Source organism: Oncorhynchus clarkii, chromosome 24 (genome assembly GCF_045791955.1).
Source record: "Oncorhynchus clarkii lewisi isolate Uvic-CL-2024 chromosome 24, UVic_Ocla_1.0, whole genome shotgun sequence".
Classification (NCBI taxonomy): Eukaryota; Metazoa; Chordata; class Actinopteri; order Salmoniformes; family Salmonidae; genus Oncorhynchus; species Oncorhynchus clarkii.
Window position 1 is genome coordinate 31,548,810 of NC_092170.1, and position 23,891 is coordinate 31,572,700.

General features: G+C 43.3%; 1 protein-coding gene across 2 annotated transcripts; it reads left to right on the forward strand.

The window, feature by feature from the left end:
• The first annotated feature begins 452 nt into the window (after window positions 1–452).
• On the forward strand, window positions 453–16,071 carry LOC139382531 (amyloid beta precursor protein binding family B member 1-like). 2 transcript variants are annotated; one of them, XM_071126627.1, is made up of 14 exons: window positions 453–591; window positions 1,241–1,885; window positions 2,034–2,242; window positions 3,780–3,839; window positions 4,218–4,294; window positions 4,415–4,475; window positions 4,667–4,813; window positions 5,210–5,337; window positions 9,861–9,975; window positions 11,749–11,833; window positions 11,923–12,018; window positions 13,338–13,453; window positions 13,563–13,739; window positions 13,926–16,071. In XM_071126627.1, exons 2-14 carry the CDS (start codon window positions 1,258–1,260, stop codon window positions 14,079–14,081), a joined length of 2,055 nt encoding a protein of 684 aa, XP_070982728.1. In that variant the 5' UTR covers window positions 453–591; window positions 1,241–1,257; the 3' UTR covers window positions 14,082–16,071. The 2 variants fall into 2 exon arrangements, with proteins under 2 accessions (XP_070982728.1, XP_070982729.1); XM_071126628.1 differs by having other exon boundaries at window positions 11,923–12,003.
• The last annotated feature ends 7,820 nt before the right edge of the window (window positions 16,072–23,891 follow it).

Consider the following 23,891-nt stretch of genomic DNA (forward strand, 5'->3'; position numbering starts at 1 on the left):
TCTGTCCAACATGTTCTCAATTGGCCGACTTTTTATTAGATCTACTATGTCATTGATTTAGTACTAAAATATCTATTTAAATCTCTTTTGATAATGCATTCTGTAGACTCCGATCAGCGATCATAGCTCCCGAGTGGCGAAGCGGTCTAAGGCACTGCATCTCAGTGTAAGAGGCGTCACTACAGTCCCTGGCTCGAATCCAGGCTGTTTCACATCCGACCGTGATTGGGAGTCTTATTAGGGCGGCGCACAATTGGCCCAGCGTCGTTCGGGCTTGGAAGTCATTGTAAATAAGATTTTTGTTCTTAACTGACTTGGCTAGTAAAATAAAGGTTACAACTTTTTTTTTAAAATCATCATAATAATCATAAGATGGTTGAGTCAGAGATCCATCCGTACGAGGCAACACATTGACAAATTCGTGATGTACGCCCCCCAACACCAAACCGTCTGTCACAACTCTGCACAACACCGCAGCATCAGCATCTGCTGGGAATCCAGATAAACGACCCATCTCCGCATTCATAAATGATTGTGTAAATATGTAACAATAACGAGAATATATTTGATCGAAGGACACATACAGCAGAAGTAAGTAGATTTGGTAGCTAATGGTGCACATGTTGAATTGCTGATCTTTGTGCTCGTGTACCCATTATGGCCATATTATTATGGGTTGATGGCGGATGATGCATGTTATTTCAGATGGTCACCTAGCTAGCAAGGAGGCTAACGAAGCCTCCTAGCTTGCCTTTTAGTTTATTTAACGTTAGCTTGAACCACAGCTGGTATGTTAAATTAGCAACAATGCAGTATCTAACTCTTGACATGGTCATGTCATTTACATTGTTATTGATTGCTTGCTAAATTAGTAACTAGTGAGAGCTAGAGAGGCCTAGCCAACTAATATTAGCTAGTAAGTTAGCCAGCTGTCTAGCGTAGCTATGTGTCATATCTCAATGTAGCTAGCTAATGGCGCAGTTAACATTAGCTAACGTTAGCTACCTAGCTTACTAGCTAGGTCAACGCTAGTTAGGCCGTGTAGCGAGCTAGCTTGCTAACATTACATTTACCTTGCTAACTTACTAACGTTAACGTTACAATGTCAAACAGTTGGCTAGCCAGCCAGGTCACTTGTCTCAAACTGACTCGTAACTAAACATTCGAGTGATCAGATGGGCAAAGGCATATCTTAGCTATCTATTTTCTCTCTAACCATACCCTCCTCGATTCCCTTCAGAGCTGCTGTATAGTACCATGGGTGGCCATGATGATGATGACGTATCTTATCATGTAGCCAACAACCAACATCAAGATGAAGTGCTGAAAAACAAATTGAATGACAGCGGCCTTTGGAGTGACCAAGAATCCACAGACAGCAACAATGCTAAGTGGGTCAAGGAGGGCAAGAACCAACTGAGGAAAGTAGCTGAGAAACATCAGGACCAGGACCAGAATGGGAACCAGGAGGACTTCTCTCCTCATAACACCAACGAGGAGGAGCAGCAGAGGAAGGAGGAGCAGACCAAATCTCCCAAGACCGCCAAGACCCTTGGCCTGAAGGAAGAAGAGCCCAATACCATCCTGAAAGAGCCACTACTCATCAACACCCTGGTGTCTGCAGAGGATAAAGATGATGAAGGCGAAGAAGACGACAAAGAGAAGGAAGATTCATCTGAGGCAGATGAAGAGGCCGGCAGTCTTATAGAGGAAGAGAGGGAGTCCGAGCAGAGGGATGCAGAGGCTGAAAGAGAGGGAAGTGGGGTGGCTAGAAATCCCTGTCTGCTGTTCTCTAATGTGAATGGAACACCAAGTGATGAAGAAACCAACTGGTCAGCACTGTCTCAGGAAAGCACTGTTGAAAGCCCTCCGAATGGAAACAAAGGTATGGGCGTGTTTGTTGAAATCAGCTGTGTGACTGTTTTGTTGGAACAACAATAATGATTATTGTCTAGTCTAACATAACAAGTGCTTCTCAGGTTGCAAGCAACGTTAAGACACCTCATTCTAACCCTCCCCTTCTCCTCACACAGAGTCCTTCTGGGACTCGGAGGCCTTTGAGGCGGACACAGACCTGCCCTCTGGGTGGATGCGGGTTCGAGACACCTCAGGTACCTATTATTGGCACATCCCTACTGGCACTACTCAGTGGGAGCCTCCCTCCCCTCTGGACAAGGTGGGAGACTCCATGATGTCCTCCAGTATGTCCCTGGAGACAACACCCTGTGAGGAAGAGCCAGAGGTGAGATCTAACCCATAGGCCTTAGGGATGATGTGTTTATTTTGCAAATGTATACATAAACTGATATGACAATTACATAAGTATTCAGGCCTTTTAGTCAGTACTTTGTTGAAGCACCTTTGGCAGCGATTACAGCCTTGAGTCTTGAGTATGCCGCTCCAAGCTTGGCACACCTGTATTTGGGGAGTTTCTCCCATTCATCTCTGCAGATCCTCTCAAGCTCTGTCAGGTTGGATGGGGAGAGTCGCTACACAGCTATTTTCAGGTCTCTCCAGAGATGTTCGATTGGGTTTAAGTCCGGGCTCTGGCTGGGCCACGCAAGGACATTCAGAGACTTGTCCAGGAAGCAACTGCTGCGTTGTCTTGGTTGTGTGCTTAGGGTTGTTGTCCTGTCGGAAGGTGAACCTTCCCCCACAGTCTGAGGTCCTGAGCACTCTGAAGCAGGTTTTCATCAAGGATCTCTCAGTACTTTACTCAGTTCATCTTTCCCTCAATCCTGACTAGTCTCCCAGTCTCTGGTGCTGAATAACATCCCCACAGCATGATGCTGCTACCATCATGCTTCACCGTAGGGATGTTGCCAGGTTTCCTCCAGATGTGATGCTTGGTATTCAAGCCAAAGAGTTCAATCTTTGTTTCGTCAGACAGGAGAATCTTGTTTCTCATGGTCTGAGGGTCCTTTAGGTGCCTTTTGGCAAACTCCAAGTGGGCTGTGATGTGCCTTTTACTGAGGAGTGGCTTCCGTCTGGCCACTCTACCATGAAGTGGAGTGCTGCAGAGATGGTTGTCCTTCTGGAAGGTATCCCATCTCCACAGAGGAACTCTGGAGCTCTGTCAGTGACCATCGGTTTCTTGGTCACCTCCCTGACCAAAGCCCTTCTCCCCCTATTGCTAAGTTTTGCTGGGCGGCCAGCTCTAGAAAGATTCTTGGTGGTTCCAGACTTTTTCTGTTTTAAGAATGATGGAGGCCACTGTGCTTTTGCGGGGACTTTCAATGCTGCAGACATTTTTTGGTACCCTTCCCCAGATCTGTGCCTCGTCACAATCCTGTTTCGGAGCTATATGGACAATTCCTTCAACCTCATGGCTTGGTTTTTGCTCTGACATGCACTGTCAACTGTAGGACCTTATATTGTCAGGTGTGTGCCTTTCCAAATCATGTCAAATCAATTGAATTTACCACAGGTGGACTCCAATCAAGTTGTAGAAACATCTCAAGGATGATCGATGAAAACAGGATAGATCTGAGCTCAATTTCGAGTATCATAGCGAAGGGCCTGAATACTTATGTAAATAAGTTATTTCTGTTTTCTATTTTGTATAAATTAGCTAAAATGTCTTATGGGGTATTGTGTGTAGATCGATAAAGAAACATTTAATCAATTTTAGAATAAGGCTGTAACGTAACAAAATGTGGAAAAGTGGAGGTGTCTAAATCCTTTCCGAATGTATTGTATATGTTCTGAGAAGACTTGATCTATGCTCTCCCAATTAAGACTATTTGGAGAAAAATGTCATGTTTTTGTCTGACTACTAGGAAACATGGGGGGACCTCTCTAACCCAGATGAAGGGACTAGTGATGGAGAGCTGTGGAAGGTAAGGGACAGCATGAATATTAATAAATACGAATGAGAATCAGGACATGGCCAAGACCTCACATTCAGGATGTCCTTTAACACTGACAACACAGTAAAAAGAGAATCATTATTTTCATGTGTATGGAAAGTGTTTTTTATGTCTCCGATTATTCATTGGAAAACATCATTTGAAACATACTCAATGTAGACCCTCCCAACAGATAAATCATTGTTATGTGGGAAATAGTAGACATGGAAGCAGAAGTACTTGACATTTCATCGCTTCAACCGTCAATATTTCAGTTTTAGAAACAGAGTTTAGAAAGCAGCACATTAGGATTTTGATCAACTTGGTGTTGATGAATTGACTAATTCATTGTCTTCTTGGTGATTGCAGGAGGGAGAGGTGGCATCTGACCAGAGCCTGAAGGAGTTTGAAGGGGCAACCCTGCGCTATGCATCCATCAACCTTAAGTAAGTCATGTGCTAGTGCGTTATGTGATAAGCCATCTCATTCTCAGCCAAAACACTCTTAAACCCTCCTCTCTCTCTTGTTATTTCTCAAATGATAATGGACTGATAACTGTCTTATAGCTGTTCCCAATACGAGGAAGAGGAGAAACTTGATCCCCATGGCACTGACCTGGAGGCTAAGGTAAATTTGAAAATCACATTTACTCTCACTAAAACGTTGAGGCAGGAAGACTAGTCATCTGTCTGTCCCTTCCCTGTTAACGTACAACTACTCTTCCCTTTCCTAATTGGACTGCGTTTGTCGGTTTATCTCTCTCTCTCCCTCTCTCTGGCCCGTCCTGTGTTCTCTCCGGCCTCTATTTGCTATGGTAGTATTTTGCCGTGCGCTCTCTGGGCTGGGTGGAGATGTCTGAAGAGGACATGGCACCGGGAAAGAGCAGCGTGGCTGTCAACAACTGCATTAGACAGCTGTCCTACCATAAACACAACCTCCACGACACTGCTGGCATCTGGGGAGAGGTGAGTCTGAGGAGCAAGGCCACAGGAAGGGACTGTCTGGGGGAAGAGCCTAGTGATGGGGTTGATGTTTGGGCGAAGACCCTCTGTTTACCTTGCTTTGTCTTTTTTTTTTACCCAGCAACTGAAGCAATTACCTCTCGCATTGACTGCTATTCCCTGCAACTGCTCTGTGTTGAATAATGTTGAATATCAGAGTAATTATAATCGTCCATATGGACCACTGCTTGGGAATGTCTCTTCATCTAAACCAGGATCAAGTCTAACAGTTGTTTGCTAGAGTATTATTAGTTGTAGCACAGATGGGCACATTGAAATGTCATTTGATAGATTGCTATGTCATTCAATTTGCTGTGCATGGTGGTGCTTCAGGAGGATCGTGATATGTTGTGTTACCAGGGTAAGGACATGCTGATGGTCCTGCAGAATGACACTATGAATCTGATCGACCCACTGGGACAGACTCTGCTGCACTCGCAGCCCATCGCCAGCATCCGCGTGTGGGGCGTGGGCCGAGACAACGGCAGGTCAGTGTCCATCAGAACAACCAGACGCTGTTTGGCACCACATCTGCACTACTGCAGCTGTAGCTACTTTTACAGGAACAGAAAATGCTGTTTTAACTCTTTAGAAATTGTACTATTTTATATAGTTTTTATTTAGCGCTTTTTGTTAGTTAATTGTCTATCTAGTCTCAGCAGTCACCTTACTATTACTTCATGACCATCCACACTCAATTAAGATATATTTGGCACTGGGAATTACACAATAGCTGGTAATTTGTTCCATTTTCTTAAAGGTTCAGAAATTGTTCCGCGTCGCTAAAATTCAAATAGTTGACCTAATTTCAGTTTGTGACAAAACAATCAAGTATAGTGTAGAGCAGGTGTTACAGTTCCGTCAGGGGTACGCCAAATAAAAATGTGATTCACATTTAAAAAACTTTTTTCGACACATTTCCAAACGGTCCATTTATATTTTCCAACGGGGCTATACATTTGGATGTTTTTTTTTTGTTGTTGCCTGAGTTGCCTCATTTCACTGTAAAAATGTTTTTAACCATCTAGTGTTGAGCGAAATAACACAATGACAAATACAAGCAGCCTAGTCAAATAATTCACATCCATTCACATTAACTGTTAATCTCTCGCAGGAATTCCACTAATGGTCTGTATGTAGCCAAACGTAGCTGCTGCTCATGTTGGGATCTGTACTGAAGGTGCAAAATCCATGACAGGGAGACATAGTGGAGTGGTAATGCGCGTGCAAGCAGTTGCTCATGACACCACTTGGGTACCATGCAAATCAAATCAAATTTTATTTGTCACATACACATGGTTAGCTGATGTTAATGTGAGTGTAGCGAAATGCTTGTGCTTCTAGTTGCGACAATGCAGTAATAACCAACAAGTAATCTAACCTAACAATTTCACAACAACTACCTTATACACACAAGTGTAAAGGAATGAATAAGAATATGTACATAAAAAAAATATATGATTGAGTGATGGTATAGAGTGGATGGTATAGAGTACAGTATATACATATGAGATGAGTAATGTAGGGTATGTAAACATATAAAAGTGGCATTTTTAAAGTGGCTAGTGATACATTTATTACATACATTTTTCCATTATTAAAGTGGCTGGAGTTGAGTCATTAAAAGTCGCAGCAGCCACTCAATGTTAGTGGAGGCTGTTTAACAGTCTGATGGCCTTGAGATAGAAGCTGTTTTTCAGTCTCTCGGTCCCTGCTTTGATGCACCTGTACTGACCTCGCCTTCTGGATGATAGCTGGGTGAACAGGCAGTGGCTCGGGTGGTTGTTGTCCTTGATGATCTTTATGGCCTTCCTGTGACATCGGGAGGTGTAGGTGTCCTGGAGGGCAGGTAGATTGCCCCCGGTGATGCGTTGTGCAGACCTCACTACCCTCTGGAGAGCCTTACGGTTGTGGGCGGAGCAGTTGCCGTACAAGGCGGTGATACAGCCCGACAGGATGCTCTCGATTGTGCATCTGTAGAAGTTTGTGCTGCTGCGCCTTCTTCACGATGCTGTCTGTGTGGTTGGACCATTTTAGTTTGTCCATGATGTGTACGCCGAGGAACTTAAAACGTTCTACTCTCTCCACTACTGTCCCGTCAATATGGACAGGGGGTGCTCCCTCTGCTGTTTCCTGAAGTCCACGATCATCTCCTTTGTTTTGTTGACGTTGAGTGTGAGGTTATTTTCCTGACACCACACTCCGAGGGCCCTCACCTCCTCCCTGTAGGCCGTCTCGTCGAGAGGTTCTTGCTGCCAAGGGAATGCCTGACACCACACTCCAAGGGCCCTCACCTCCTCCCTGTAGGCCGTCTCGTCGAGAGGTTCTTGCTGCCAAGGGAATGCCTGACACCACACTCCGAGGGCCCTCACCTCCTTCCTGTAGGCCGTCTCGTCGAGGTTCTTGCTGCTAAGGGAATGCCTGACACCACACTCCGAGGGCCCTCACCTCCTCCCTGTAGGCCGTCTCGTCGAGGTTCTTGCTGCCAAGGGAATGCCTGACACCACACTCCGAGGGCCCTCACCTCCTCCCTGTAGGCCGTCTCGTCGAGGTTCTTGCTGCCAAGGGAATGCCTGACACCACACTTCGAGGGCCCTCACCTCCTCCCTGTAGGCCGTCTCGTCGAGAGGTTCTTGCTGCTAAGGGAATGCCTGACACCACACTCCGAGGGCCCTCACCTCCTCCCTGTAGGCCGTCTCGTCGAGGTTCTTGCTGCCAAGGGAATGCCTGACACCACACTCCGAGGGCCCTCACCTCCTCCCTGTAGGCCGTCTCGTCGAGGCTCTTGCTGCCAAGGGAATGTCTGACGGCTTGAAAGACGTTTTGGACACTACAGTGAAAATGGTTAACTTTGTTAAAGCAAAGTCCCTGAACTCTTGTGTATTTTCTGCATTATGCAATGATATGGGCAGCGACCATGTAACGCCTTTACAACATACAGAAGTGTACTGGTTGTCAAGGGGCAAAGAACCGTTTTTTTTTTAATCGAGAGACGAGCTTAAAGTTTTCTTTACTGACCATAATTTTCACTTGTCTGACCGCTGGCATGATGACGAGTTTCTCACATGACTGGCCTATCTGGGTGATGTTTTTTCTCACCTGAATGATCTGAATCTAGGATTACAGGGACTCTCCACAACTATATTCAATGTGAGGGACAAAATTGAGGCTTTGATTAAGAAGTTGAAGCTCTTCTCTGTCTGCATTAACAAGGACAGCACACAGGTCTTTCCATCATTATTTGCACACAAAAAATCATATGAACTCAAGCTTACGGACAATGTCAAATGTGATATAGCGAAGCACCTGAGTGAGCTGGGTGCGCAATTACGCAGGTACTTTCCTGAAACGGACGACATAAACAACTGGATTCGTTATCCCTTTCATGCCCTGCCTCCAGTCCACTTACCGTTATATAAACAAGAGAGCCTCATTGAAACAAGCGGTTCTGTGACAATTGAATTGAATCAGAAGCCACTGCCAGATTTCTGGATTGGGCTGTACTCAGAGTATCCTGCCTTGGAAAATCGCGCCGTTAAGGCACTGATGCCCTTTGTAACCACGTACCTATGTGAGAGTGGATTCACGGCCCTCACTAGCATGACAACTAAATACAGGCACAGACTGTGTGGGGGAAATTATTTTTAAGACTGAGACTATCTGAAATACAACCCAACATTGCAGAGTTCTGAGCATCCTTTCAAGCACTCCATTCTCATTAACCTGTGGTGAGTTATTCATAATTTTTGATGAACAAATAAGGTTTTATATGTAAGATGGCTAAATCTAGAGCAAAATGATTGATTATTATTTTGTTTGTGCCCTGGTCCTATAAGAGCTCTTTGTCACTTCCCACGATCCGGGTTGTGACAAACTCACACTCATTATTATTATTATTATGTTTACTAAATGTAGTGTGTGTGTGTGTGGCAGGCTTTCAATGATATAAAAAAACTACTTTTGAGAGTGCGCTGACCCTGTTGCTAGAGGGGGTACGCAGCTGGAGGTTGAATGTTTGAAGGGGTACGGGACTATAAAAAGTTTGGGAACCACTGGTGTAGAGAATCATTGTACCATCTAAACCGCAGTGAAATCTATTTTTCATAACTAAAAGTATTGTGTTTTCAGCTGTTTGAAATAGGGGTACAAAACCGAAAGTAAAAGATGCAAAAACGAAGCACGGGAAGCATAGAAATGGAGCAAATACAATAGATCTTGTCGCTTCTTAGACTTGCTTTCAATCCGAATGAGATGTATAACTCTTTTCTATGTGAATTTGGTCGAATCTACCAAATAAGTTACATATTGCAACTTTAGGTATTACTAAAACATATTCGTTTTCATGCCTTAGGGTCGAGTTTTTTCCCCATCCTAGACCTCTGGATGTGGGTCTGTTTTCCACTTATTTGCCCATTTTAAAAACTGTGAGTCATTTAAGGCTGCATGTACACAGACAGCCCAGTTCTGATCTTTTTTCATCTAATTGGTCATCAGATCTTTTTAGAGCTGAACTGATTAGTAAAAAGACCAATTAGTTGAAAACCGGTCTGAATTGGGCTGCTTTTGTAAATGCAACCTATGAGTCCAATGGCATGCTCAAATACTGCAACCCTGAGACACCACTGCCCTCTGGTGGGTTGTCCATCGTATTGCAATTACATTTACTTTCAAGGCATTGGCATTCACTTAATATCAGATTTCCATTTTCGACTAGTGTTTTTGTAATAACTGTGATTTAACTGTCCATTATTTATTTTCATGCTGCATTTTGCTGCCCTATACAGGGAAAGGTATTGTACACATTTCTCTTTGGTCTTTATGCTCTCATGTCCCATGGTGTTTTTCCTACATATAGTTTAATTGATTGTATTGTCATATCTAACATGATTCATTGCAATCATTTTTGTGTTTTCAGTTTTTCTTGTCTGTTGCTATCATTCAATTTAGAGAAATTCATTTGGTTCATGTACCAGTATGTAAATGGTGTACTTTTCTGTATTTGTTACAACAGAGACTTTGCTTATGTCGCGCGAGACAACCTGACCCAGGTACTCAAGTGTCACGTGTTCCGCTGTGACTCACCTGCCAAGAACATCGCCACCAGTCTGCATGAGATGTGTTCCAGGGTGATTCTTCTATGTCTCCTATGTCACACACTACTGGTCCAAAGTTTTAGAACAGCTACTCATTCAAGGGTTTTTCTATATTTTTACTGTTTTCTACATTGTAGAATAATAGTGAAGACATCAAAACTATGAAATAACACATGGAATCATGTAATAACTAAAAAAGTGTATATAAAATATATTTGAGATTCTTCAAATAGCCACCCTTTGCCTTGATGACAGCTTTGCACACTCTTGGCTTTCTCTCAACCAGCTTCACCTGGAATGCTTTTTCAACAGTCTTGAAGGAGTTCCCACATATGCTGAGCACTTGTTGGCTGCTTTCCCTTCACTCTGCGGTCCGACTCATCCCAAACTATCTCAATTGGGTTGAGGTTGGGTGATTGTAGAGGCCAGATCATCTGATGCAGCACTCCATCACTCTCCTTGGTAAAATAGCCCTTACACAGCCTGGAGGTATGTTGTGTCATTGTCCTGTTGAAAAACAAAAGATAGTCCCACTAAGGCCAAACCAGATGAGATGGTGTATCGCTGCTGTGGCAGCCATGCTGGTTAAGTGTGCCTTGAATTCGAAATAAATCACACCATAACACCACCTCCTCCATGCTTCACAGTGTGAAATACACATGCAGAGATTATCTTTTCACCCACTCTGCATCTCACAAAGACACAACGGTTGGAACCAAAAATCTCCAATTTGGATTCCAGAACAAAGGACAGATTTCCACTGGTCTAATGTCCATTGCTTGTCTTTCTTGGACCAAGCAAGTATCTTCCTCTTATTGGTGTCCTTTAGTAGTGGTTTCTTTGCAGCAATTCGACCATGAAGGCCTGATTCACGCAGTCTCCTCTGAACAGTTGATGTTGATGTGTCTGTTACTTGAACTCTGAAGCATTTATTTGGGCTGCAATTTTTGAGGCTGGTAACTCTAATGAACTCATCGTCTGCAGCAGAGGTAACTCTGGGTCTTCCTTTCCTGTGACGGTCCTCATGAGAGCCAGTTAACTCTAATGAACTTATCCTCTGCAGCAGAGTTAACTCTGTGTCTTCCTTTCCTGTGGCAGTCCTCATGAGAGCCAGTTAACTCTAATGAACTTATCCTCTGCAGCAGAGGTAACTCTGGGTCTTCCTTTCCTGTGGCGGTCCTCATGAGAGCCAGTTAACTCTAATGAACTTATCCTCTGCAGCAGAGGTAACTCTGGGTCTTCCTTTCCTGTGGCGGTCCTCATGAGAGCCAGTTTCACCATAGCGCTTGCGTGATGGTTTTTGCGACTGCACTGGAAGAAACTTTTTCAAAGTTCTTGAAATGTTCCAGATTGACTGACCTTCATGTCTTAAAGTAATGGACTGTTGTTTCTCTTTGCTTATTTGAGGTTTTCTTGACATAATATGGGCTTGGTCTTTTACCAAATAGGGGTGGTATATGGAAGATAGCTCTACCTAATCACAACACAACTGATTGTCTCAAACGCATTAAGAAGGAAAGAAATTCTACAAATGAACTTTGAACAAGGCACACCTTTTAATTGAAATGCATTCCAGGTGACCTCCTTATGAAGCTCATTTAGAGAATGCCAAGAGTGTGCAAAGCTGTCATCAAGGCAAAGGGTGGCCATTCGAAGAATCTGAAATATAAAATATATTTTGATTTAACACTTTTGGTTACTATATGATTCCATATGTGTTATTTCATAGTTTTGATGTCTTCATTACTATTCTACAATGTAGAAAATAGTACAAATATGTCTTCCTTTCTTTCTCTGTACATTCAGATAATGACAGAGAGGAAGCTATCCAAGCCATTTCTGAGCAGGTACAATTATGACCAGTGCAAACCCATGGAGATTCCTGCTCAAGGTAACCCCTGTGATAGGGTTATAGAGTTAATTTTATAACAGACGTACAACACTAGACACTAACTCCCTTCACATTTTCTTCCTCTGCAGAGTTTCCCGTTCCAAAAAATGAGAATTTCCAACGTTTCCTTGTGTATTACCTTGGTAACGTACCTGTGTCCAAGCCTGTAGGTAAGGGACGCATGGGTAAGAAAATATTTTATTTACTTCGTTGTTAGGTAAATACACTATATATACAAAAGTATGTGGACACCGCTTCAAATTAGTGGATTCCAGCCACACCCGTTGCTGATAGGTGTATAAAATCGAGCACACAGCCATGCAATCTCCATACTCAAACATTGGCAGTAGAATGGCCTTACTGAAGAGCTCCGTGACTTTCAACGTAGAATTTGTCAAATTTCTGCCCTGTTACAGCTGCCCCGGTCAACTGTAAGTGCTTTTATTTTGAAGTGGAAACGTCTAGGAGCAACAACGGCTCAGTCGCGACGTGGTAGGCCACACAAGCTGCCAAGTGCTGAAAGCGCATAAAAATCATCTGTCCTTTGTTGCAACACTCACCACTGAGGTCCAAACTGCCTCTGGAAGCAATGTCAGCGCAATAACTGTCAGTCGGGAGCTTCATGAAATGGGTTTTCATGACCGAGCAGCCGCACACCATCCTATGATCACCATACTCAATGCCAAACGTCGGCTGGAGTGGTGTAAAGCTCGCCGCCATTGGACTCTGGAGCAGTGGAATCGCATTTTCTTGAGTGATGAATCACGCTTCACCATCTGGCGGTCTGACAGGCGAATCTGGGTTTGGCGAATGCCAGGGGAACGCTACCTGCTCCAAATGCATAGTGCCACCTGTAAAGTTTGGTGGAGGAGGAATAATGTTTTTCATGGTTCAATTCCCTTAGTTCCAGTGAAGAGAAATCTTAATGCTACAGCATACAATGACATTCTAGACGATTCTGTGCTTCCAACTTTGTGGCAACAGTTTGGGGAAGGCCCTTACCTGTTTCAACATGACAATGCCCTGTGCACAAAGCGAGGACCATACAGAAATGGTTTGTCGAGATCATTGTGCAAGAACTTGGCTGACCTGCACAGAGCCCTGACCTCAACCCCATCAAACACCTTTGGGATGAATTGGAACGCAGACTCTCTAAGCCAGGCCTAATCGCCCAACATCAGTGCCCGACCTCACTAATGCTCTTGAGGCTGAATAGAAGCAAGTCCCTGCAGCAATGTTCCAACATCTAGTGGAAAGCCTTCCCAGAAGAGTGGAGGCTGTTATAGCAGCAACGGGGAGGACCAATTCCATATTAATGTCCATGATTTTGGAGTAAGATGTTCGATGAGCAGGTGTCCACAAACTTTTGGTCATTTATATCTGTGCAGTAAAACATCTGGCAGTGCTCTGTGTGGGACTGTGTTTTGCTTCACTGCATACATGGCTCCTCCCATGCAGTTTACCTTGAGGATACTGTTAACAGTAGAATGTTCTCGTCTCCTAGGTGTGGACACAATCAATGATGCTTTGGCGGCTGCAATGAACAGCACAAGGAAGCAAGATTGGACCCCCGTCTCTGTCAACGTGGCCCCTGCCACTCTCACCATCCTCACCAGAGAGGTAGTTACTAATTAACCCATCCACACCGCCATCTCCGTTACACAGAGTATTAGTAGGGGTCATGTCAGAATGGCTCTCTCCTGACTGATGTGTCCTCTGTCCTCCCCAGACTGAGGAGGTGATGTCAGAGTGCCGGGTGCGGTTCCTGTCTTTCATGGGTGTGGGGAAGGACGTCCACACCTTTGCCTTCATCATGGCCGAGGGCCCCGGGGACTTCATCTGTCACATGTTCTGGTGTGAGCCCAACGCTGCCAGCCTGAGTGAGGCGGTGCAGGCCGCCTGCATGGTGGGTCAGCAGACTGAACAGTGGACTCCATTATGGATTATTAAGTGGTCTAGAGGGACTGGATGATATGTTGTCTATAATATAGAACATTTCATGAATGCCTGTCAATGTTTCCTTGAATAGTATTGATGAGTTTTAGTGTCTTTACTGATGGAGTCCTGTTGTATGTCTGTGTTCTGTCCTCAGCTGCGCTACCAGAAGTGTCTGGACGCGAGGCCTCCCAGCCTGGGCTCCTGCCTGCCCACTCCCCCTGCTGACTCCGTGGCCCGCCGGGTTAGGATCGGGGTCCAGAGTCTGCTGGGAAGCTTCAAGCAGTACAGGTCAGGGTCCCAGTCCCCCTGAGCAGAAGAGAGAAGATCTCCCCCCCAGTAACACTAACCCATCACAGCAACTCCAGCTTACTCTCTCTAACTCTCATTCTCCCTTTCCTATTGGACTTGCACTCTTTTTGGCCTTCCTTAGAGAATGTCTTGTCATTAGTGTATGGCGTTATATGTAACTGAGGAAATGCTTACTTACTAGTGATTGCAAAGTACGTTTTTCTATACATCTACTGTATAACTCTCCTTTAGCTTTGTACTCAAACTGAATGAGCCCTGACAACTACCCGTTGTTTGTTCTGTTGCTGGGATGTCATCTGTTTGTCACTATTTTTGTGTTTTAGCAGAAACCATGTCTGGCAGGAAGTGTTCGTATGACGGGATGTAAGTACATGTTTCTTCACAGTAGGAGGTTAGGACGTATTTAGGACGATTCCACACAGAAATACATCTCATTTCTTCCTCAGTGCAATTATGGTTCAGTCATGGGGCCATGCTTCTCCGAACAGTAACACCTCTTTCTACTGGTGTCTAAAGAAGGTCTTGCAATCACGGTTGGGAACCTAGTATATTAGTCTCCTGATGTTTGTTTTCTACCATGTCAATACCCTGTACACTCCTCAGCCTTTCTACTCCTGCCCAAATGAGCTTCTTGACACTAGCCATCTTAGAGCCCAGGTAGAGTGTGTTGTAGTCTTCCGCTAAATAAGGTTAGGATCATGTGCTACGTCGTAGTGAACAACCACTGATTTCAGGGTATGCTGGAGTTGTTTCCCATACATTTTCATGAACATTTGCAAGTTCAGTGCTTGTGTGCAATAATCAAACTTTCCTGTATGTGGTATTGGTAGAATGGCTTTCATAGGCTTATATAGCAGCACACACTGTGCTGTGGTTTCTTTAATGTAGGGGCCTGGCTATATCTGACTAGTGCTTGGCCAACAAAAAGAGCCAATGGTGAAAATAGACTTCTGGTCATGAAAAAGTGACCTATAAAATACAGCATCTTAAGGCCTCGGTTTTCCATCTGTTATTCAACCACAGCTTTTAACCACCTCCACTGAATAGTAGTGTAGGACCTCACCACACACTGCATGTTTTAATAGCTCAGAGGAATAACCAGGATCATATCTGCCTGCAGCGGTTTAGTGCTGAACTCTTAGTTATTGTAACATACTAGATGTGTGCTACTTCATGGTAAAGAGGGCTGAATTCTGTACCTGTTAAGTGTTTGTAAGGCATGTCACTAGCCTGTATCCGTGTCTATCAATATATATGCTAGCTAGTAGTAGATTAGTTGTCACTGTCAGGTCCTTTCCACTGAGTAGCTGAGAGCAGGTCAGTATCTGTCTCCCTTAGTCACCGCCCTGGGACAGGGATAACATTGAGAGGATGATTCCAGTGTTTTAAGATTCTGTTCTTCCACTTTTTGCTCTGTTTGGCTCTGGACACTCTTAAGTATTGTTTGTATACACTATCATGGACACTACTGAGGAGCAGTTGCGCATTTTTGATTATTGATTGTATTAGAGAACACAAGTCCGAGAATAGTTGTGGTTTTTATGTTTAAAAAAACAAATGAATTGTGTTTGTCAGAAGTATTTAGTGCAATAGTTATTTGACCTATAACAAAGTAAAACTTGTAAAATATAGAAACACTATCTGAAATTAGACTAGATTGTATTGTATAATACTATATAGTGTATTGTATAATACTATATAGTGTATTGTATAATACTATATAGTGTATTGTATAATACTATAGATTGTATTGTATAATACTATAGATTGTATTGTATAATACTATAGTGCATCTTTTGTCACCGCTCACTTATCATTGTGCTCCTTTTTCTAATTCAGTTACGTTAGTACTTCCAAGGTCAACATTAAAAACAAGATGAGTGTTGGAACACTAGCTTATTAATTTATTTCACAATTTATGTAAATTAGGTGTATAAAATGTATCTGTATATAAAAGTCCCTGCACAATAAATAAATGCAAACATATCTTATTTTTGGTGTTGCATATTTTTTTGCACAATTTGCATGGTTTTGGTGTGATGTGACTGAGTGAAGCCATGTGGATTGGAGAGATTGTATTCCAAAGAGCAGTTATTAGATTAGATCTGTCTGTAAATTATGTCTCCTTTCGTAACTGGTGGCAGAACCACAGAAATCCTCATTTTTCAATCAATGGATTTTATCTGACAATTCCTGGCAATCCCATTAAAATGGAAGAGAAGCCAGGCAGGCTGTCAATTCCTTTTCATATGTATGAAACCTGCTGACATTGGTTTTACCATATGTATTGTGAGAGCTGCAAGAATAGAGATAGATTGAGGACTCATTGTATCTGTGCCATTATAGCTTCTGTGACAGCCTCAAGGGCGCTGACCATGCTATCTCCATTTTGAGGTAGTCCATTTTCTTCAAGATTGGCTGATCCCTACTGATGACTCAGTTGGACATGACTCCAACGGGTCACCAGGATGGTTTGGTTAATGAAGTTGGAAGTCCCACCCAGTTGACTACATTAAAATTACGAAAGCCCTCAATGGCGCTGCCTATGCTAATACGGCCTTTTTGGCCGATAAAGGCCTCTATCATTCTCTGTGGGTGCAATTACCATGCATGAAAACCATGCAGAGGTCACCCCATGTCATCTGTTTATTCATGACTGTATGCTGCCCCCTACTGGTGTGTTCAAAATGCCCAGGGACAGAGGCTGGATATAGGCTGGTTATTGTTTCCGCAGGAGATGATTTGGGGGATGAAAGGTGCACATCAAGTGGTTCAGGCCCAGACGGGTAATGGACTCTTTGTCGATACGAGGATATCTCTCCTATTCCCTGCCAGCTGGACTGCACTGCTGTGGGACACATCAAGGGCTTGGTGGTAATCGGGTCCTTTTTAAGGGATTGGCCAGCTCCCCGCCCCATCTACGCTGAGGATTGGTTGTGTGTTTGGGGTTTTGCTTGTGTTCCCTCGTCCCTCATGTTTCCGGTGTGGTTTAATTAATTTGTGGCGTGCTGGCTGACAGTGGGTGGGTGTCTGAGTTCAGTGTCTTGTTGATGGAGGTGACCCATATCAAAGACCTTCTACCCTTTGCTACCTCCACTCAGAACGGAGGTTATTTTAGCCGATACATCTGTATGCTCAAACAACATGCTATAGATTTGATCTACGTTATTATTAAGTACTGTGTTAGAAAATAATATTTATTTAGTCCTTACATGAAAATGTGCTCTTCGAAAGCAACAAAATATAATTATTTCTGTCTCTTTTGATTTTCCTATATTCCCAAATGTAATCATATTGTTCCATATGATTATGAATGTGTGGTGGTATGTTTTTCCTTGCTTAAATCCCATTGTTCTGTGTCTTTATACTGTTTGCCATCACGCTGAAACACATTTCTGATGACTATTTCAATGTGTGTGAGTGTCTGACTACATTTACTTACACATGTGCCTGTGGTAGTCTTTCACACTGTGTCAATCACAATTTAAACAAGTTCGGCTCACGGAGAAATAATCACAATTATAATTATTTTTTATAATTATGCATGCAGTATTTGTGTAATGGAGATTAATTTTGAGTAATGAATGTGTAGTCTTGTGGAACATTGCTTCTCCTCTCAGAGTTGTGGAGTGGGCTCATATCTTCACTGCTGGGCATTTTAATCACACATCTACAGTAGAACATTGTGAATAAAGGAAGTGAACAGCAGCTTCATCTTAAACCTGGTATCAAGGTCTGACAGAGATGATTGAAGTCCCTGTAGGATACATCCTCCTCTTGGTTCTCATGGTGTGAATAGATCCACTTCACTGAATGAGGATTCTCAAATCCCTGAGAAGCTTTCCGGTGGAAATGTGCGTTTATTAAGAAGGTTACTTTTGTTTTTCCTCTTTTTTTGAGTTTGTGGTAGTCAGGAAAGACGCTGTTGGGCTCTGAGTGTCAGTCAGGTCACAGTGAATCAATCACAACCACAGGAGAGGAATTTGCACAACACAGAGGTGGATCAACTTCACAGAGTCAGGAGGGAGAGAGAAAGAGAGGGAAGGTAACAAAGGATGGACTGCGCCAGGCAGTGAGAGAGATGGGAAAAAGGGATAAGAAGCTGTTGCGTTGTAGGAATTCATCATGTGGGCGTATTGATGTTGGCTTTCAGATGTTTTGTTTACATTTCTACCCTTTCATGACAAAATGAAAATGTTATTTCTATCTTATGACGTTCTATGTGTCAAAAGCTTTTTAGTATTTTGAGGTAGCGCTATACATAATCAAGATAAATGTAGGCTACATATAATGGCAGAGTTTCTATCAAATGTTCTCTTCAGGGCTGATGGGTTTATGTCAACGTTTCCTTTCTCATGTGTCCCATAACATTGGTTGAATTTTTTTTTTGTCACAAATATTCAGAGCACATAAAATGCAATGTGACTGAAAATGGTTGATTGATTCAGTTTGATTTTGGGGATGTTTGTGGGGAATATATGCAAATGCATGTGTCTGGTTCTATTAGTGGAAGGTTCTTCTGGTGGTTTTAGTCTTTTGTTCCTGTCCCATGTGCATTGAGTGAAAGGTTCAAAGGGCATATTCCTGAACCCTCTCTGGTATTCACTTTAGTGGGTGTGACATACCATTAAGTAGAGATATTATTTCCCTACTATCAACATCCCCCTTGGTTTTCTTCTGCTTTGCAGGAAGCTGACTTTAATTTGTTGTCGGTAATAGGGAGGCTGAATGTTTTCTTCAATCACAGAGTGTTCATTATGGACATGAATTAATCAAAATGACAGCATATGCTTTCTGGACACGTAAAATATCTCCCCAGCATGCACTGTAATTCTCCTTATTGAATGTATCCTTGAATCCTTTGTCAGAGGAAAAGGGTGGAGACAGGGAAGAAAATCAAGATGCATTTTGAAAAACACACCACAAATTGACATGTGCCCTCTGATGTAGATATCTATGCCACTTACCTTAAAACCCAGCTTGTATTGCCTCAGACAGCCTATATATATGAGCTGTGAACGACAGCGACTGTAGAATGCATGAATAGTCATTTACTTTCCACTACCAGTATGCGCACACAGCCTCTGAACCTGTCGCAAGTCTTTCACAACAGACATTGCCCTTTTGTTTCCAGACTAATATATTCTTCTCTTCCTCACCTTGGTTCTCCCCTCCTGCCCCTCTTCTGTATTAAAATGGGTCCAAGTCTATTGCAGAGTAATTACTTTAGAGAACAGGAATTTATGTTCATGAGTGAGTGGTGGTTCATTTTTCTTTAGTGCTCCACTGTGTCCCTGGAATGTTCCATCGTTAAACTAAGATGACAGACCAATTCCTATTCCCATATCAAACCTGTTCCGAGAGCACTGTCAGTCTGTTATGGTCAGGGATTATAGTTCATAGAAATTACACATCTAATTAGTTTGAAGGAAACACTCTCAAAACGGTATCTGAAATGTTTCTAAATACAACAGGATCCTGGGAACATCCCTTGTCTGTGAGCTCAAAGAACTGACGAACTGCAGATCACATACTTCATTTAAATCAGGATTCCTCACATCTCTTTCCAGTCCTAGTGAAGCTCAGCTCATGCCTAAATTAACTTGTTGATTGGTTTACAGGTGTACTCATTAAGAGTGAGATTAATCTAGTAAAACATGAGGCTCTTTGAGAAAGAGATGACTTCTCAATCCCATTCTCTGGTGTATCTTGCTCCAGAGATACTCCTAGTTTCATAGACCCCAATCCTCTCGTGGCACACAGCAGCAAATTGCATCATTACTTTGCAAATTTGTTCAAGCAATCAACTCAATCTCGCTTGGGGTACCAATCTGACAACAGGCATGATTATAATCCTGGGTGGCTCACTGGCTGTCTCCGGGGAGAGGAATGACAGGAGAATGACAATGAAGCTTGAAATTGTTTATTATATTTCCACCTTTCCCTATTTTCTCCATCCTTCCTCAGCCCAGGACCAGACCAATGCTGCTCCATTTCAATGTCTTAGCACAGCCAAACTACCACCATTTTGACAAGCACTACTGTGATCGGGTCTTTGTGTTAGTAAAGCAGTCTTGCATGTAATCTTTTTTGATCTGGGGGACTGAACATAGCAGCGGTCTGTTCAAGTAAAGACCTGCCATGGGCAGAAAGGAACATCTGTGATGTTTGGGAATGAGGATAAGGCCTATGCAAAGTCTGAGTCAAAACAGTGGCTATGGATTAGAACTGATGACGAGTGCCCCTTAGTGTGGCTGCGGATGGAGTGTGTGGCTGCGGACGGAGCGTGTGGCTGCGGACGGAGCGCGTGGCTGCGGACGGAGCGGATGGAAGGCGTGGCTGCGGACGGAGCGCGGACGGAGCGTGTGGCTGCGGACTGAGCGTGTGGCTGCGGATGGATTGGATGGAGTGTGGCTGAGGACGGAGTGGGTGGAGCGCGTGGCTGCGAACGGAGCGAGTAGCTGCGGATGGAGTGTGGCTGAGGACGGAGCGTGTGGCTGCGGGCAGAACGTGTGGCTGCGGTCGGAGCATGGCGGGGACTTTTCTAAAGATCCACTAAAACCTTTAAATCAAGTCTTTCCATGTAAATGCACCAACAGAGACTGCATTAGCCCGGGTCTATTTGGGTTTAAACCAAATACATTACATTTACCTGAGGAAGGGCTTTGGAATACAGAGTCAGGCGTAGCAGATGGATATGAAATGACCTGATGGGAAGTTGGAGAGGAGGGGGCCCAGGCTGTTGATTCTCATTTCACCACCTGTCCTCATGTCCCAGTAAGGATGTCTGAGACAGAGATAAATACTGCCAGCACTGTGATTTATAAGCTGTGCAGCGGACAGAATTTACCCATTACCTGACTGGGTTCACAAGGCCCACAGGTCTACACAGAGTCCACTGCAGACAGACTCTCTGACCCTCTCTTCCCGTTTCCCTTTCTCACTCTCTCCCACTATCCTCCCTTCTTCTCCCTCGTCCACACCACAGAATGACAATCTCCTCCCTGCTGATCCAGTCCTGCTCTGATTTGAAAATTTTGACTAAACATACTGTGAGCACAGTGTTGATTCTCTTTCAGAAATAATATAGATTATGTATTGGGGTGTGTGTGATAGTGTTACCATGAAAGCATAAACAGAAAATATTCCCCAAAATGAATATAATGATGAGACTATGAAAATAGTATGCTAATGTATGTACTTGGTCAGTGAACATTGTTTGTGAAGTAATAAGCAGTGGGCCTTAACAGTATGCTGCGTTCAGAAGTGTGAAACCTAATACTTTAGAAACGGGGACCAATGAGATCAGTGCATTCGCTTGCTTTGAACTTATTGAGAACAGCGATTGGCTGATGGCAAACAAGCCACCCAGTTGACTACTTTAAAATGGTGGAAGCCTTCAATGGCAATGTCCATGCAAAAATTGGTTATATCCATGATGAGTACTCTAACTAACTCTGTAAAAATGTGACATTGAATAGTTCAGAGCCATCATTGGATTGTATATAATTCCTTGGATTATAAACAATACACTTCCTTGGATTTGGATGTAAGGACTCAAACCAGAGGTTCTTGTAGGTCTAAGCCTTTCATTTCTACCCTGGATTTTCTCTTTGGACTGTTGGCTCTGACAGGAATTATTCATTTGTTGATTATTTAATCATTATTTTGTTGCTTATGTTAAACCCTTATAGTTTTCCTATAAAGAATACACTATTAGTGCACTAACCAAGTTCCCCAATCTTTAATTTCTGGCAAGTTTGTGGTTTATGCAAGTTACAGTGTAGTGTCTGTTTTGGTTGGTGCTTGTATCTTTAATGTTTACTGTAGATCTTTACAAATGTCACCGAACTCAATTTTGATGGAACAATGTCCATCCTGTTTTTATTTGGCCCCTTATGTCTTTGGTTCTTGAAATGCCTCCTTTGTTCAGAGGTTGAGCACCAAGCCACCAACTATCAGTTATTTTCTTGTTATGGAGAGAGTTGATGTGAGACTCCATGTCATGTTTCATTCCTCCCATCTCTAAAACATGACCAGTGTCTGTCTGGGTGCCCTCCACTGTAACCTCTGTGATATTAGGCTTCTCTCTGAATTGCTGCCTGTCGAGCGTATTACACCATGTCTATCGATTCTGAAATCGAGATGGAGCTTGATATATAGCAAATCAAATCAAAATCAAATCAAATGTATTTATATAGCCCTTCGTACATCAGCTGATATCTCAAAGTGCTGTACAGAAACCCAGCCTAAACCCCCAAACAGCAAGCAATGCAGGTGTAGAAGCACCTGCAGGTGTAGAAGCACATATATATATGTGTACTTAATATACCAAGTTTGTTTATGTGTGTACTGGGTCTGGTTCAAAGTGGATCATTGAATGTGTACATCTATTGCATAGTCCATTACAAATAGTACCTGCATGTATACATATTGTTGGGTATGTAGCAATACATGGACTAAATGATGAAATAATTTGAAAAGAGAGGTTTAGAGTATGTAGAAACAAAGTTAGCATGCGTTTTGCATCCTGTAGCAGACAGTAGAAAATAAGATAATCTCTGCACTGCAGGCTATTGTGTTTCCTCCAGTGTTAAATAGAACTGGCTCTGCCAGTAATATGGGTTAATTGTTCTGGATGGCTGGATCACTTCCAACAGTTCATCCAATTTCCATTTAAATTGAGCCATCGGAGCATGACATGGGTGACACTCTGCTCCGCGCGGCACTGTCACAAGCTGCCATGGTTGGCCTGGCCCACTCCTGGGCTGGATGTGGAGCGGGGAACCTTGTTTTTAGGTCTATCTGGGGGTTCTCAAGTGGCACACCCTGCCTGGCTCTCCCAATGGGGTTGATCCTTTAAGCCAGAGCCAGCCAAAAAGCCCTCTCATATAGTCAGAGCAGTGGAGTGTATATGCATCGCCACATAGTCAATCTCCTTCTGCCAATCATCACAGTTTGTCGTGACCTGCCAGTCTGTACAGTGGAGTAGAGGGGAGGCCATATGCATTCCTGTTTAGGAGTTCTATTCTCTTGCTCTTTAAATGTGAAATGTGATGATTTTCTCTTACAATATCATCAATCTCTTATACATATTTCATTCAGTAATTGCATGTTTAAAATCAAAGGAGGTGCACTTTATAATGACAGATTTATGATGACTGATGCATATTTCTAAATCATGGTGTCACTGTACAATTACTGCTGAATGTTACAACAAGCTTACAGACAACACATACAGTACATTTGTCTATTTTAGTACCCTCAGCCACACCTTGCATTGGCCAGATATCCACAGGGATGTGGAGCACTGCAGTGTGTCATTCAGTCAGAGAGTCGAAGTCAGAGAAGGCTACCAGAGGGTGGGGGGGGTTGTCTGACTGTAGCATTGCCTTCCTGTGAGCTGTTCTCCTCTCCCTATCGCCTGTCCCCCCTCACTACCCCTATACATCATACAGACAGGTTCTGTGCTCCTGTGGATGTGACTCCTAACAGTCATGCTCTACAGCTGAGCAAGCATAACATCCCACAGACCCTACTGTATCATCGATCTGTTCCATTCTAGAAACCACCCCCATGTCATACTTATTGTTTCTACACTCTTGGAAAAAGGTGCTATCTAGAACCTAAATGGATCCTTCGGCTGTCTCCATTTGAGAATCCTTTGAAGAACAACTTTTTGGTTCCAGGTTTAACTCTTGGAATCCAAAAGGGAACCAAAAAGGGTTCTACCTGGAATCGAAAAGGGTTAGCCTATTGGGACAGCCGAACAACCCGTTTGGCACCCTTATTTCTTAGAGTGTAGAAGGGG